This window comes from Botryllus schlosseri, chromosome 9, assembly GCF_051294905.1.
Source record: "Botryllus schlosseri isolate E-star chromosome 9, Bs_hap1, whole genome shotgun sequence".
In the NCBI taxonomy this organism is placed as follows: Eukaryota; Metazoa; Chordata; class Ascidiacea; order Stolidobranchia; family Styelidae; genus Botryllus; species Botryllus schlosseri.
The window spans coordinates 20310641-20323344 of NC_137244.1; the positions used below are offsets into that span (position 1 = coordinate 20310641).

Below are 12704 nucleotides of genomic sequence, written 5' to 3' on the forward strand. Positions count from 1 at the left end.
GAATACAGGCAAGCAGCAGTTAATGAACGCTCTACTTCAGTCCATACCCGAACACCTGACCTTTCTGGGGACGATATGTGGATATTTAACGGAGTAATATGAACAATACAGTAAAGACTAGGAACCGTCACTATTGACGAAATGTACGATACCATGGATGATAGGGTCACTATACGTCGTACTGATTCAGGGTTTTGAAAACGTCCTCCGAGGGCGCCTTAATGTCTTCTTTTACGGCTAAGATAATGGAGAGACTCGAGTGAAAACGGGCATGAATGACGCTAAATAGGAAATACGTAGTTCAATTTAAGTTGACGACCCTTCCTTTTAGTCAACTCACCAAATTTTACAGCTAAAATAACGAAATCGGCCGTTTTCAGTTTTCATCAACTAACTTTTTGGATTTGGTAGAAGTGTCCTCCGCCCTATTCCAAAATATCGTAACCCTAGTGTATGAGGTCTAGCACCAATACGAACCTTCATAACTAATCGATTGGACTGCTAGATCAGCAATATTTGCCGTTTCAAATTGCGCAATTGTATTGATCCACCCTGGATACAACCTCGCCTTCGGAAATTGAACGCCAAATGCGTAAAATATTCCATCAAAAACGGCCCCCTATCAGCTAGTTCGCGAACTCCTGGCTTCTGCGCACTCATAACACAACTTACGTCGTCGCTGTTGTCATAATAAATAATGGCAGTAAAAGGCATGTAACAGTACAGAAGGACAAGATATCAGTAAAACAGCACTTCTCTTCCATTGTAAGGGAACGCTTCGAAGGATCCCGCACAGGTCCCGTCTTTGTTGTAATGCAACATTCTGAAGCAAGCATCGCAGAAGAAGGACGGATCTTCATCAGAAAATTCGTCGTTCGTGGTCATCCATTTTGCAGTAAAAAATTCACAGACCTGTTGATATCGGGTTATTGTTAAGAAACGCACGGTGCATTTTAAGTGAATGAGAACATACTTTACAAGCCGGTGACTTCGTTTTCGACCTTGACACAGAAATTGGATAAGCCGATCTTGACATACAGTCATCGGGGTGTAGTAGCCTTGCGATAAAATGTTGATATCAGGGAAGCAATCAATTAAAAGTGGAAAACAACTCAAGAGTAGGAGCCATTGATGAAGATTTAGGGTGGCAGTAAAATTTTCCTGACGCCCAATTGCATTAATATCTAAGCATAAATTGTATTGGGAGCAGAAGCAGTCAAAGTAGTCACACGGTATTCAAGTAGAAGTAGCAATTAAAGTAGAAAGGTAAGTATTCAAGGCCTAGTTTTGCCTGAAAAACGGGACACTCTCAAGTAGAAATAGTCTTGAATCACTCGATGAAGTAGTGTAGGTTATCAAAATCTACTTGTAGTACTTAGTTCCAGACCACCTCTGATTGAGAGCCGGAGATGAGTTTTGAGTAAGAGTCACAAGTCTGAAATTTCAGGAGTTGAGAGCAGAGTTGGAATCGCCGTTTGAAATTAGTTGGAGTCAGAGTCACAAATTTGAATCTCATCTGAATCGGTAGTGGGTTCGCATAGGAACTTTTGCAACACACCAGCCCTACTAAGAATGGGACAAAGTCTAATTATTCTCAAACCCAATAACTGCCTCTATAATTGAACCGGTTGCCATGATAATTGCACTTGGCAGTATTTCAATCAGTGTTTAACAATGAATAAAATCTCTCAGTAGCACGGCATGAAATTACGGCAGTTCACCTGATGTCTTTGAAAACAATGATGTGTTCGCAATTGCCTTGATGAACGTAGATATAAGGGGCTCCGAGGCACAGGTGGAGGTCGTCAAAACTATAATCTTCCATGTTGACTTGCTGCAAGTTTTCTGGGAATTCCAACCCCAGTTCTTTCGCACGGTTGAGAACGGGTCTGAGAAGGATTGACGGGATTACAAGGCTACACGTTTCTGTCATAACCAAGATATCTAGCCAGTTCGACGATATCCAAGTATGCTCTGTAACATAATATCTTGTTGTAATAGCCTAATGTATATAGATACTGATATTTCTCCTGGACCAAAGCTATGATACTGTACTACACACGGATACATTGGGAAACTGGACTTGCATACTTGCTCAGGTCATCCCCCGTACTTTCGGATCTGTGATCGTGATAGAACGTGTTCTGGATGAAGAAATACCCCGCTTTGAACAAGTCCTTGCAGGTGATATCTTTCGGCAGGTCGGGATCATCCGTGAAACGTCCGATTGGTTGCTGGTCGAGAGGACACGGAATGACGTCACGCAGCTCAGTGAGATTCTACGCGAGTCGCATAAATTGCAGGTTCCGTCAGAAATACAAGGAATTAATATAAATTGTCCTATACCTGAGAACCTAGGACTCGAAAGTTGACGGTGGTGTGCTTGAATCTGCGCAGACTTCTCGGAAAATTCACAGCCACAGTAATGATAGTTTCGGGTGGATTGATTTTATCCTTCTTATCCTTGGCTTTTACACCGATCCATTCATCTTGCTGTTATAAGATTTAGAGTCCTTCGTACAAATTCTATACCGAAAGAAGCCTTTCACAACTCAATATCACATTGCGGATAACTTTCGTTCCAGTGCGGAGGTGCAGGGTTTTTTCAAAATACGGAAATGACTTGACTCGAGTCAATCATATGACTCAAGAATCAGACGGCCACGACCGACATTTCATTGTAATTTTGAAAAGAAGTAAAGTAACCACGCACTTGGGATTTCATCTATTGGTACTAATACTTGAAAATGCGACCAGAAACTGCTTAAATTGAGGAAAATTAGCATATTATAAATGCGAAGTATTCGATATCATTAAACAGGGTTATAAAAAGTGGGTTTAACAAGACTTTTACTGGAAACTGAGCAGTCATCACAATGACTTGGACTCGGAGATTGACTTGTGACTCGGAGCCTTGTGACTTGGTTACCACCCTGTGGAGGTGACTCATTTCACAATATTCTAGTTTCAAATAGATCATTTTAACAGGTTAGAAGAGTGACTCATAACTAGAAGGAAGCTTTAAAGTTTCTTTTTCTTGGTTAACACGAGACCGATCCCTTGTCAAGATATGAACACTCAATGAATCCACAAAACAGGTTAGAGGCTTGTATTACGCTAGCTAGATATTGTGACTCAAAATGACTTGGATTTATAAAGTGTGCAGCACCGTTTCAAACATATATGTATATCAAGGTGCCTTGAACACGGAACTTATGCCAAAAGCTGCCACGATGGCTTGAAATGGGAGAAAAACCAAACCCACCAAATTGCAATCATAGTCCGTATACTTGCTTTTCAGGACAGTTGTCGAGAGTTTACTTTCCAATCGCACTTTGTTCAGTTGCAGCCAGTTCTGTATCGTTTCCAATCCTGTATCGAGTGGTACTTGTCGGACATCCTCCCAATTGAGGACTTCATCGTCTCGAGGACACTTTAACCTTTCCGCGCTAAATTCGAAAGGAATGGGTCACATTAGTACATGCCCAAGTAAGCATAAACTATTAGGTTGAAAAAGAATTCTTATTAAATTCCACAGAAATGCCATACAGACTGGGTATGGGCCCAGTATAATGCTCAATGAATTCAAGCATAAATTTTCACCACATTTAAAAATCTGAATTCTCTTTAGTCAATGACCATTGGTGAAACTGCAATCGACACCATAATATGTCAAGCATGAAATAACTAGGGATGGTGTGAACGTGTGAGGTTCACGTTCGCGTTCTGTGTGTGAACCTCGGAAAATTTGAGGTTCGCGTTCACAACAGAACCTTGGTAGGTTCTGCACTGTGAACCTTTTTCATATATTGCAATTTTCACTTCATTATAACATCTTTGGTTCAAATTTATTGACTTTCAATTTCAACTGCGCGCCACTCTATGCATGGAGCTGGCAGCATAAACATTCAACACTAAACGAGCATGCCCTTGACAATCTCAAAAAATATTGTTACAAAAGTTTGCTCGAAATATCCAGCTTTCCGTTTGTGCATATTTAGTGTCTCTGTGCTGTGAGCTTGATCCGCAATCACATGACATCAAGAGCGAAATACACTGTATTTTGACAGCGAATGATCCTAATTCAACCAATCAATGAGATTGATATCGTCTTCTGATGTAAAAATCTAGCAGGCGTACGGGGTCAATCTTGACTACATATGTATACTGCATCATAAAAACCAAATCCGTGCGACTGGGGTGTTGGCTATACTGCTGTATAACTTGTTAATGGGGTAATATCGGTAGCAAGTATAGAAACACATTTTACACTCTGCTCAATATCCGTGTGGCAATACTCATACGCCGAATACATTGTCCGATCAGGTCGAAATTTATGGCAAAGCGACGCAAGATACTGATTTTATGGGATTAATATATCATTTGATTGCCTCAGTTGATACATTTGGCGACGTTTAAAACGTCAATATGTATACTTAAGTACTGAGCTATTACGTGGCCCCGAGTCGTCGCTCGGTATCGTGTACAGTAGATTAATATAGGCAATCACCTAATTGAAATATGGGGTTGAAATTAGCAATATGACGTCCCGTGACGTCATGAAGTTCACATTCGTGTTCACACAGAACCTTTCAAAAAGGTTCACGTTCACACGAACCTGAACCTTTCAGAGGTTCACACCATCCCTAGAAATAACCTTGCCTGAAAAGATATGGACAATAAAATGAAATAGTGCGCACCTGCACAATTCTTCAAGTTCTTTTACTATGCTAACATCTGTGCAGAGATCTTTCGCAATGCTTTCTTCATCATTGGCCATAGTCTCATCCGTATCCATATGGTAATCATCCAACACTTCGTCAGCATCCAACTGTTAAAAGGATTAATACTGCTTAGAATCCTTTTGAAATATGGTGCAGGCTACAGGTTACTATGCTAACATGTAAAACAATTCTACTACTCTAGTGGATGCAAAATTGCAAACGTCCCAATATGAAAAGATAGGACAATTGCTTCAAAAACAGTGTAGTGTGTAACGCATCAGTCAAATAATGTATCACCGATATCAACTTATCGCATACGCTGATAAAATTATCGGTCCTTGAATGATACCTACTTTGAACTGTCCAACATGTATGACAGGCGATATCACACCAGCAAGTTCACGCAGATGGCCGACGGTTCCAGCTCGACCCTTAAGAGGCTTTAGCGACGACATGATCTCACTCAAATAGCCTATATCATAAACAATAAAAAATTACCTACTATGTAAAAAAGATATTACAAATATAGTAGGCCTATGTCGCAGAGAAGTAAAATTTGTCAAACAAAGTAGGGTTTTACTTCCGCTCAAAGTGGGATGGAACCCAATGTAGACACATTTTTGTATAAATATCAAAAATTCTCATTCCTTTGGCAATGTTTCAAGGCAAATATCTGTTGAATCGACAGCTGGCAGTTTTATGATTCTATCATCTTCATGATTGTCCGGGTCATGAAGGACTTGGAGTACAAGCATTTTGTAACCATGACAGTAAACATTGCTGGAACGATGGATTGAAATTTCGTACTGCAAACAGGTAACGGGTGTCACAACAAAATTTTCAGACTATGCATTGCATGAAAACAGAATTTCGACGGTATGAAGACTTTTTCAAACCATACTGAGTTACTAGTAGGAGTAAAATTCATATTTCAATACGAACACAGTGAGGAGTTGAATTTTTCGATCGAAGCTATTTGGTTGTTTCTTTGACAGTCAATTTTATAAAAATTCCTGTTAATGCAGACACCAGAAACTACCAAGCCCATGGAGAGGACAGTTTCTTTTGCTATGACCCAGTGCTGCAATCAGCCTCCCCATGAATATCAAGGCACTTGGTATATCCCGCAGCAAGACATCATAACGAGACGTCAATGGAGCACAAATCATCTCCTATGATGTCTGTGTCTGTCTCGATCACTGTGATGTGATCTCGAATGGCCGTCCGATCTCGAATGGCGATGATCATGTTTCCGCCGTTTATCTCCCTTGTCCTCCTTTTCCTTTCGTCTCCTTTTGTTGAGCGTATTTCTAGGGTCGGTGATATCGTATCTGTCCTCGTTCTCATCCCGATTCATGTCCTTGGCGTCGCGCAATACGGAATCATCATTTTTGAACTTGTGCATCAACCAGCCGACTTTATCGTCCTCGTCGCTACTGTCGTTTTTCGTAGTTACCGTAGGCTTGTCATCGTCATCGCTATCGTTCCAATTGGCCTCTTCTCGCACCGTCAGCATTTTCGATTTAAAATTATTCAATAACTTCATCGTTTCCTCCTCTCTTCCGGTGCCTTTCTTTTTAGTCACTGCCGTTTTCGCCCTGAACTCCTTCTGCTGCGCCTTATAATCGGCGTATATTGGATTCGTTTTTCTCAATTCCTCGCTATCACTATCGCTGTCAGACTCATTTTGTTCCTCAACCTCTTTCTTCTTTTTGGACAATTCGCGTGCAATCTGTCGCGACTCCTTTCGCAGTTGCTTGATTTTATCCGGGGCACTATCGGTAGACGTTAAACCATCAGTCGAACGCACGTTTCCGCCTTTATTCAAGGTGAGCTTATCTCTAATGCGTTCGGTCCGATTGCTTTTGCCTTCCTCATCGGATGACGATCTACTGTTTTCAATGACGTCTTCGCCATCACCAGATCCATCTTCTTCATTTTTCATCGCAACATCCTCCACAGTCTTCGAACTCAAGCGTGGATCATTAGCTAAATCGTGGCTGCTTTTGGGGCCTTTGAATTGAATATCCATAGATTCCTCCTCGTCGGCTTCTGCTTCTTCTCCAAACGACAATAATTTGTAATCCTTAGTAGCACGCGACTGGCTCTTTTTCTTTTTCTCTTCCGCCCTTTTCTTTTTATCCGGTTCGAAACGAGGCACAATGTCATCAAATGGATTAGCGATGACTTTGGTCTTTTTGATCGACGGGGGATTAATGGGACGCTCGTCCGTGTCCACACCACAATCACCTAGTCGGATCATATTGTAGATAGTGTCACCCGTTACTTTTCCAAAAATGGTGTGCTTCTTGTTCAAGTCATTACAAGGACCGAATGTGAAGAAGAATTGACTCGTGTTGTCGTTCGGCCCAGCGTTGGCCATAGCAACCAGCCCTCTTCTCACGAATCGTAACCGTTGGTGGAATTCATCTTTAAAAGGTTGGCCATAAATCGACTCTCCGCCCATACCTGTCCCGGTGGGATCGCCTCCTTGTATTATAGATCCGGGAATAATTCGATGGAATATCACGCCGTTATAATATCCCTCCATGCAGAGTTGCACAAAATTCCTGCATGCCAATGGGGCCTCTTTTGACCAAAGCTCAATATCAATATCACCCACTGTTGTTTGCAGTAGAACTTTGCCATCTGTAGATGGCTCCTTTATGTATATATTACTCATTGGAAAATGTATATAAATTCCAATAGTATACTCTAGAAGTAACAGTATTTAAAATATAGGTATTTGTATTAAACTGAAATGGTTGACTTAGAAATTTTTATGCATTTGCGTGTATATCTAAAAGTACAATTCGGGATTAGCAATGGTTCAATAAAATTGTGGCAACCCAGAAGTTGAAAAAACAAGGTTGTGGTAATGACTTCATAAATTGATTTCAACCAGATGACAAACATCTGAAATTTTTGAATTCAAATAAAAAAGGCAGCACATAAAGAAGACCTAACATGGATATTGATAGCTTATATCTAACAATCAACCGATTAATTCAAGTTATACGTCAATAAGCATTTTAAATTCATCAACATAGAAATCGCTGATTACAGTAAGTAGCATTGAAATTCATTTTAAATTTAACTGTTCCAAGAAAGATCGTCTCCCAGTGCAAGTTTTACATGAAGAGCATCTATTTCTTGGCGAGTGGGTGATTTGCAATTTGGCGAACACGGAATATCAAAGGACGAATTATTGCAACTTGATAACAAGTTATTGTTATAGGAAGGATTAGGGCGAAGTAAAGCATCTGGAATAATTTCTGTACGATTTTTCATCAGTTCTGTATATGCGACATCTTCCACAATTTTTGCACTTTTGTTTCCTGTTATCGAGAGCAGTTTGTCCCAGCCGTCCTGGGTATTATCATCGTCACTGAGATCGAAAGACCTGGCACGCTTTACCGATCCCTGTTTGCAAATGCCGGATTCGTTTGTGACTTTACCAGGCTGCAGATGTACATACTTAGATCTTTTCAACGTAGGATTTGCTGACAGTTTCAAACCACATTTCAGAGTTAGCTCTCTAGCAGCTTGCTCTAATGATGCAGTTGAGTATGGAATTACGTTTGCATACACATTGTTTGGATTTACATATTTAACAAAATCACAAACTTCACTATATGACGAATGAAAAGAGAAACAGTAGCGATAAGAATTATCAGATATTCGTTCACAAATTTGTTCCGGTAATCCCTGATCAGTGAAGTAAAGTGTGCTAAGGTTGATACTGAGAAAGTTCAAATGCTCCCCTACAAGATCTAGTTTATCCATCTTCATGCATGCAAAGATTCGCGCTGAATCGGGGTTTTCTGTAAGAACACTGTAGGTTTGCTTTAAGCATTGATATAAATTCCTTCTGCGGCAATATATCTTGCAATTCATATCTTTATTCAATTCATGGAATATAAATTCATAGCCGTACTTGGCACTCAAAAGTAATTTGATTGCATTATTTTCATCTTTTGCGAGCCATTCTCTGATCAAAGTCATTAAAGATGAAACAGATTCTTCTCTACTCGGAATATAAACTGCATTAGGAGTGCAAAATGTTGTGTCAACATAAATTGATTTGATGTCTTTTTTCTTCTTATCAAAGGTGTGCAGCGATCTTATACGCTTGGCAGTGCCTTTGGAGAATCGAAAATCACCGGTATAAAGCACATTTCCTTCTTCCCCTTCAAAAAGAAACATAACTGACCCTGGACAGTGTCCTGCTGAAATTAATGTTACAGCAACTGAGCACAATTGATCAGCTTCAACATTGAGTTGTATAATAGTCGAGCTCTCCAGTGGAAGCGAGGCAATGTATTTTTCCAATTTCACATACCGCGGATCGGCGAGAAGTAATCCCCTTGTTACATCCGAAACGTATAACTTGATGTCTTTTCCTGATTCCAACGTTTGGAGAAATTTCGAGCTTGCTAAACCCACCATGTGATCAGTGTGGCAATGTGATAGGAAAAATGCAGATGACGATAAATTTGGTCCATCAAATCGATCAATCGAAATGTACTTGTATTCTTCCATCAGTCCACCAAAACAGCTCATTTTGGTAGATATTTAAGGGATAAAGATCTGCACCTGAAATAAAGCAATATATGACTGGAGATCCAAAAAGCTACCGTACCGTACCGTACCAAGTAACAAAATATCTTATAGCAGAACAGAAAAGGGACATACGAGTGCTGAGGTAGTATAGATAACTAACCTACCTACGGAGGTTAGTTATCTATATCCGTAGGTTAGTTATCAGATAGGCCTACGTGATTTCAGAGAAAATCTTTCCTGAGCCATGTATTATCATCATCATCATCATTAATTACTGGACAGCAATCTCCGCAAGGCATGTCCTGCAATGTACATTATACCTTCTAGTCCACTCATTAGGTCAGAGAAAGCTGAAAATCGTCATACATTTAAAAAGAATTATGTTTATAATATCCGCAGACGGGACGGAGAAGTACGGTCTGCTGCGTTTCGTTCTGCATGAGTACGTGTAGCCGCAAAGGGGCTTTTAGCAGATAATGTCTCAAATTAAAGTTGGAAGTGTGAAACTGGGCCCATTTTCTCGTAAACCCACGGTAGTCGAACTGCAGATAAAATATTTTGACAAAAGGTACAATTCCACATCAAGTTACAATACGGAATTCTTTGCTGGGACCCGCTGTAAAAACTACAGCATCGGATTCTCCAAATCATTGCCAAGACCCCAAATGGGCCTGAATGTGCAACTGATAATTCGCTACTCAAAAGATTTGGTGTTCTAGACATGAGACATGAGGAAGGTAGAAATTGTTAAGTTTATGTATCAGTTCCATTGTGGTCACAGTTCCCCAAATTTCAAAGACTACTTCACATCGGAATCAAAAGTGCACAGCACAACCATTACACATGCGTGTCCTCGAAGAACAACTATCATCATCATCATTGGTTTATTAGCAATTTTATCAGTTCAATACACCACAAAAATGCGATACAATGAAAAGACAGGAAGATGTCGAAGCGACAAGGAGTAGTCTATGGAATCTGACACCCACCTTGGCCTAGGCGATGTAAAGAGGAGGCATGCACACTGAATGAAAGTAAAGAAGATAGTATAGAAGAAGAATGCGACAAGAAATAGGGCGGCATGTCATGGGAAGCGAGATCGATAGGTCAGTCGTGGTCCGGTAATCTTGAGGATGGACTGTATTTATTTAGTAGTAATTGCTTGTATTTCGACTTGAATGTGGACATGCTCGTCGACTGTCGGATGGCCGGCGGGATACTGTTCCACACATCAGGTCCGGCATATTTGATGGAGCGATGATCTTTTCGGTCGATCATATGATATTTGGACGGCGTGGACGCGCGTGTGTTGTACTTGTGCACTTGCGTACCATAATTATGATCATGATCAGGACGGAATACAAGAAAACACATTGCTTTATCAAGTATGCCGGACTGTAGTGTGGAACAGCAGTGTGATTTATGTCTTTCTTCTCGTACCACGTGACTTACCATTTATCAGCCCGTGTATTTCAATTATACGCCAGACTCATTTGCGATATCCTACTGTATATTCCATGCATAATCGACCAATATATCTATCTGAGGCAATAATATCGTTGCATACACGTTGACGTTGTCAGATCAACGACTAACGCAAGGAACGTGCGTCTACCACTGCGAGCTATAAGTATTATCTCCCAGCCACACATTACGTGGAACTCAGGTTACAACTCTAGCAGGTTATCAGACGACACACGCCTCCTATACCGACTACCCGACAGTCATCGAGTATGTCCATTGTCCAAATTCAAAAAATGATGATGATGATTATCATGACGATACCGCTGTTTCACTTTGTCGCCACGATCGAGGCGGAGAAGGAATTTTAGACAGTTATCAATAATCACTGGTCTACACGATTTTTGCGCCAGGATTTCTTTGAATCATCGTTACCTAATTTTGGGGCGCTGAATCCGAATCTGGCGTTATTTTTGATCTGTCACGTCACGCCACGTTTCCAAAATAACATATATATGTCGCTTATCACGACTTTTTCGGGGTAATCAAGTAGATTTTGCGTACTTGAAGTAGGCTACTTATTCAAGTGGTTATGTTTTCAGACTACTTCAATTTCTATCTGAACAGTATTATGGATAAACTATTTAGGCTACTTTTGCAATTTAGGTTTTGAAAAGTATAGAAGTATTTTAGGGATAAGATTCCACCACTCTCATGAGCTAAATTGTCCTTCGAACTGCGTGAAATAGACCCTGAATCACGGTAACTATTAATATATTTTCGAAAATTCAGTAGAAGTGCACTGTGCAGTGACATTATATTCATTTTGGGTTAGCCGAGTATACAGGCTATAATAGAATAGGGTTACCACATACGTACTCCTTTAGGAGTATTTGTCCTCCTTTTTCGAGATTTTGAAAATGTCCTCCGAGGACTCCTAAATGTCCTCCTTTTTGAGATTTTGTCCTTCATTTTTTTAGAATTTTGGGGTAAAAACCGGGCAAAATTAGACCACCGTAAAATAGCACTGAACTGACGCTAAGACGGGACTGGCGGGCATTTCAAGAGCTGAACGAACGTTGACCTTTTTTTAGTCAACCGACTACGAGGAGGAAGAAGTTTACCATTTTATCAGGATTTCCCACCGGTATAGGCCTACTAAGTTTGAAAATTTAGAAAAAGTGTCCTCTTTTCCCGACTTTCAGAATATGGTAACCCTATAATAGATGCATCTTGCGATTTCTTATGTAAAGTCACCTCCTATAGTAACTGTCAGAGTCCACTTTTCCAGATTAGGACACGCCATGGACTGCTAGATTACGATATGATAAGTAAATGCTAGATTGCGAAACTTCAGTTTCAAACGCTATGATGAGCCATTATATTATAAACTGTGATGGAATATTTGATATGGCGAAGGGCGACAATGCGGTGTGAACGGAACCACGCAACCCGCTACCTAAATTATATTCACCGCTACGATCATAAAATACTACTGGTCACCCCGAATCCACTGCGCTCGCTAAGCGCGACGAAAATTCTGGGCTTTATTCAAATTTTATGAAAATGAAATATTGATGCTCCGTGAAAACAGCCTCGAAATTCCTCAGGCTATCTTCCCGTTTGGAGGATTAAACTACTTCTACTTGACAAACTGAATATAGCGAAAAGTAAGTAAGTAGATCACAAAATATTTCGAAGTAGAAGTATAAGTATCGAAAATCAGATCTACTTGAGTAAGTACCAGAAGTAGAGCAAAATTACTTGAGTACTTCGAAAAAGTAGAAGTACTTCGTTACTGACCACCTCTGGATATATATATCCCTTGTTGCCAGTCAACATCTGGTACTGTTAAACGTTCTTTCTCCATTCTTGACAACCTATATTTAGGATAAGGACAGACACCTTCTATCCAAGAAAGTTGGAAAGTATATTTCGTTCTTATTTTACCATAAG

At 40.2% G+C, this 12704-nt stretch overlaps 3 protein-coding genes across 3 annotated transcripts; all 3 read right to left on the reverse strand.

Moving 5' to 3' along the window:
• Positions 1-668: 668 nt before the first annotated feature.
• Positions 669-5304, reverse strand: LOC145445950 (snRNA-activating protein complex subunit 3-like). Its single transcript, XM_080324118.1, has 8 exons — positions 5078-5304; positions 4701-4831; positions 3266-3449; positions 2347-2493; positions 2092-2279; positions 1722-1889; positions 974-1058; positions 669-912 (listed from the first exon to the last, which is right to left on the reverse strand). Exons 1-8 carry the CDS (start codon positions 5177-5179, stop codon positions 739-741), a joined length of 1179 nt encoding a protein of 392 aa, XP_080180244.1. The 5' UTR covers positions 5180-5304; the 3' UTR covers positions 669-738.
• On the reverse strand, positions 5226-7416 carry LOC145445948 (spliceosome-associated protein CWC27 homolog). The gene has a single exon (XM_080324116.1). The coding sequence runs from the start codon at positions 7405-7407 to the stop codon at positions 5890-5892; it is 1518 nt and encodes a 505-aa protein (XP_080180242.1). The 5' UTR covers positions 7408-7416; the 3' UTR covers positions 5226-5889.
• Positions 7417-7493: 77 nt separating this feature from the next.
• On the reverse strand, positions 7494-9393 carry LOC145445949 (protein artemis-like). Its single transcript, XM_080324117.1, has one exon. It carries the CDS (start codon positions 9285-9287, stop codon positions 7818-7820), a length of 1470 nt encoding a protein of 489 aa, XP_080180243.1. The 5' UTR covers positions 9288-9393; the 3' UTR covers positions 7494-7817.
• Between the last annotated feature and the right edge of the window lie 3311 nt (positions 9394-12704).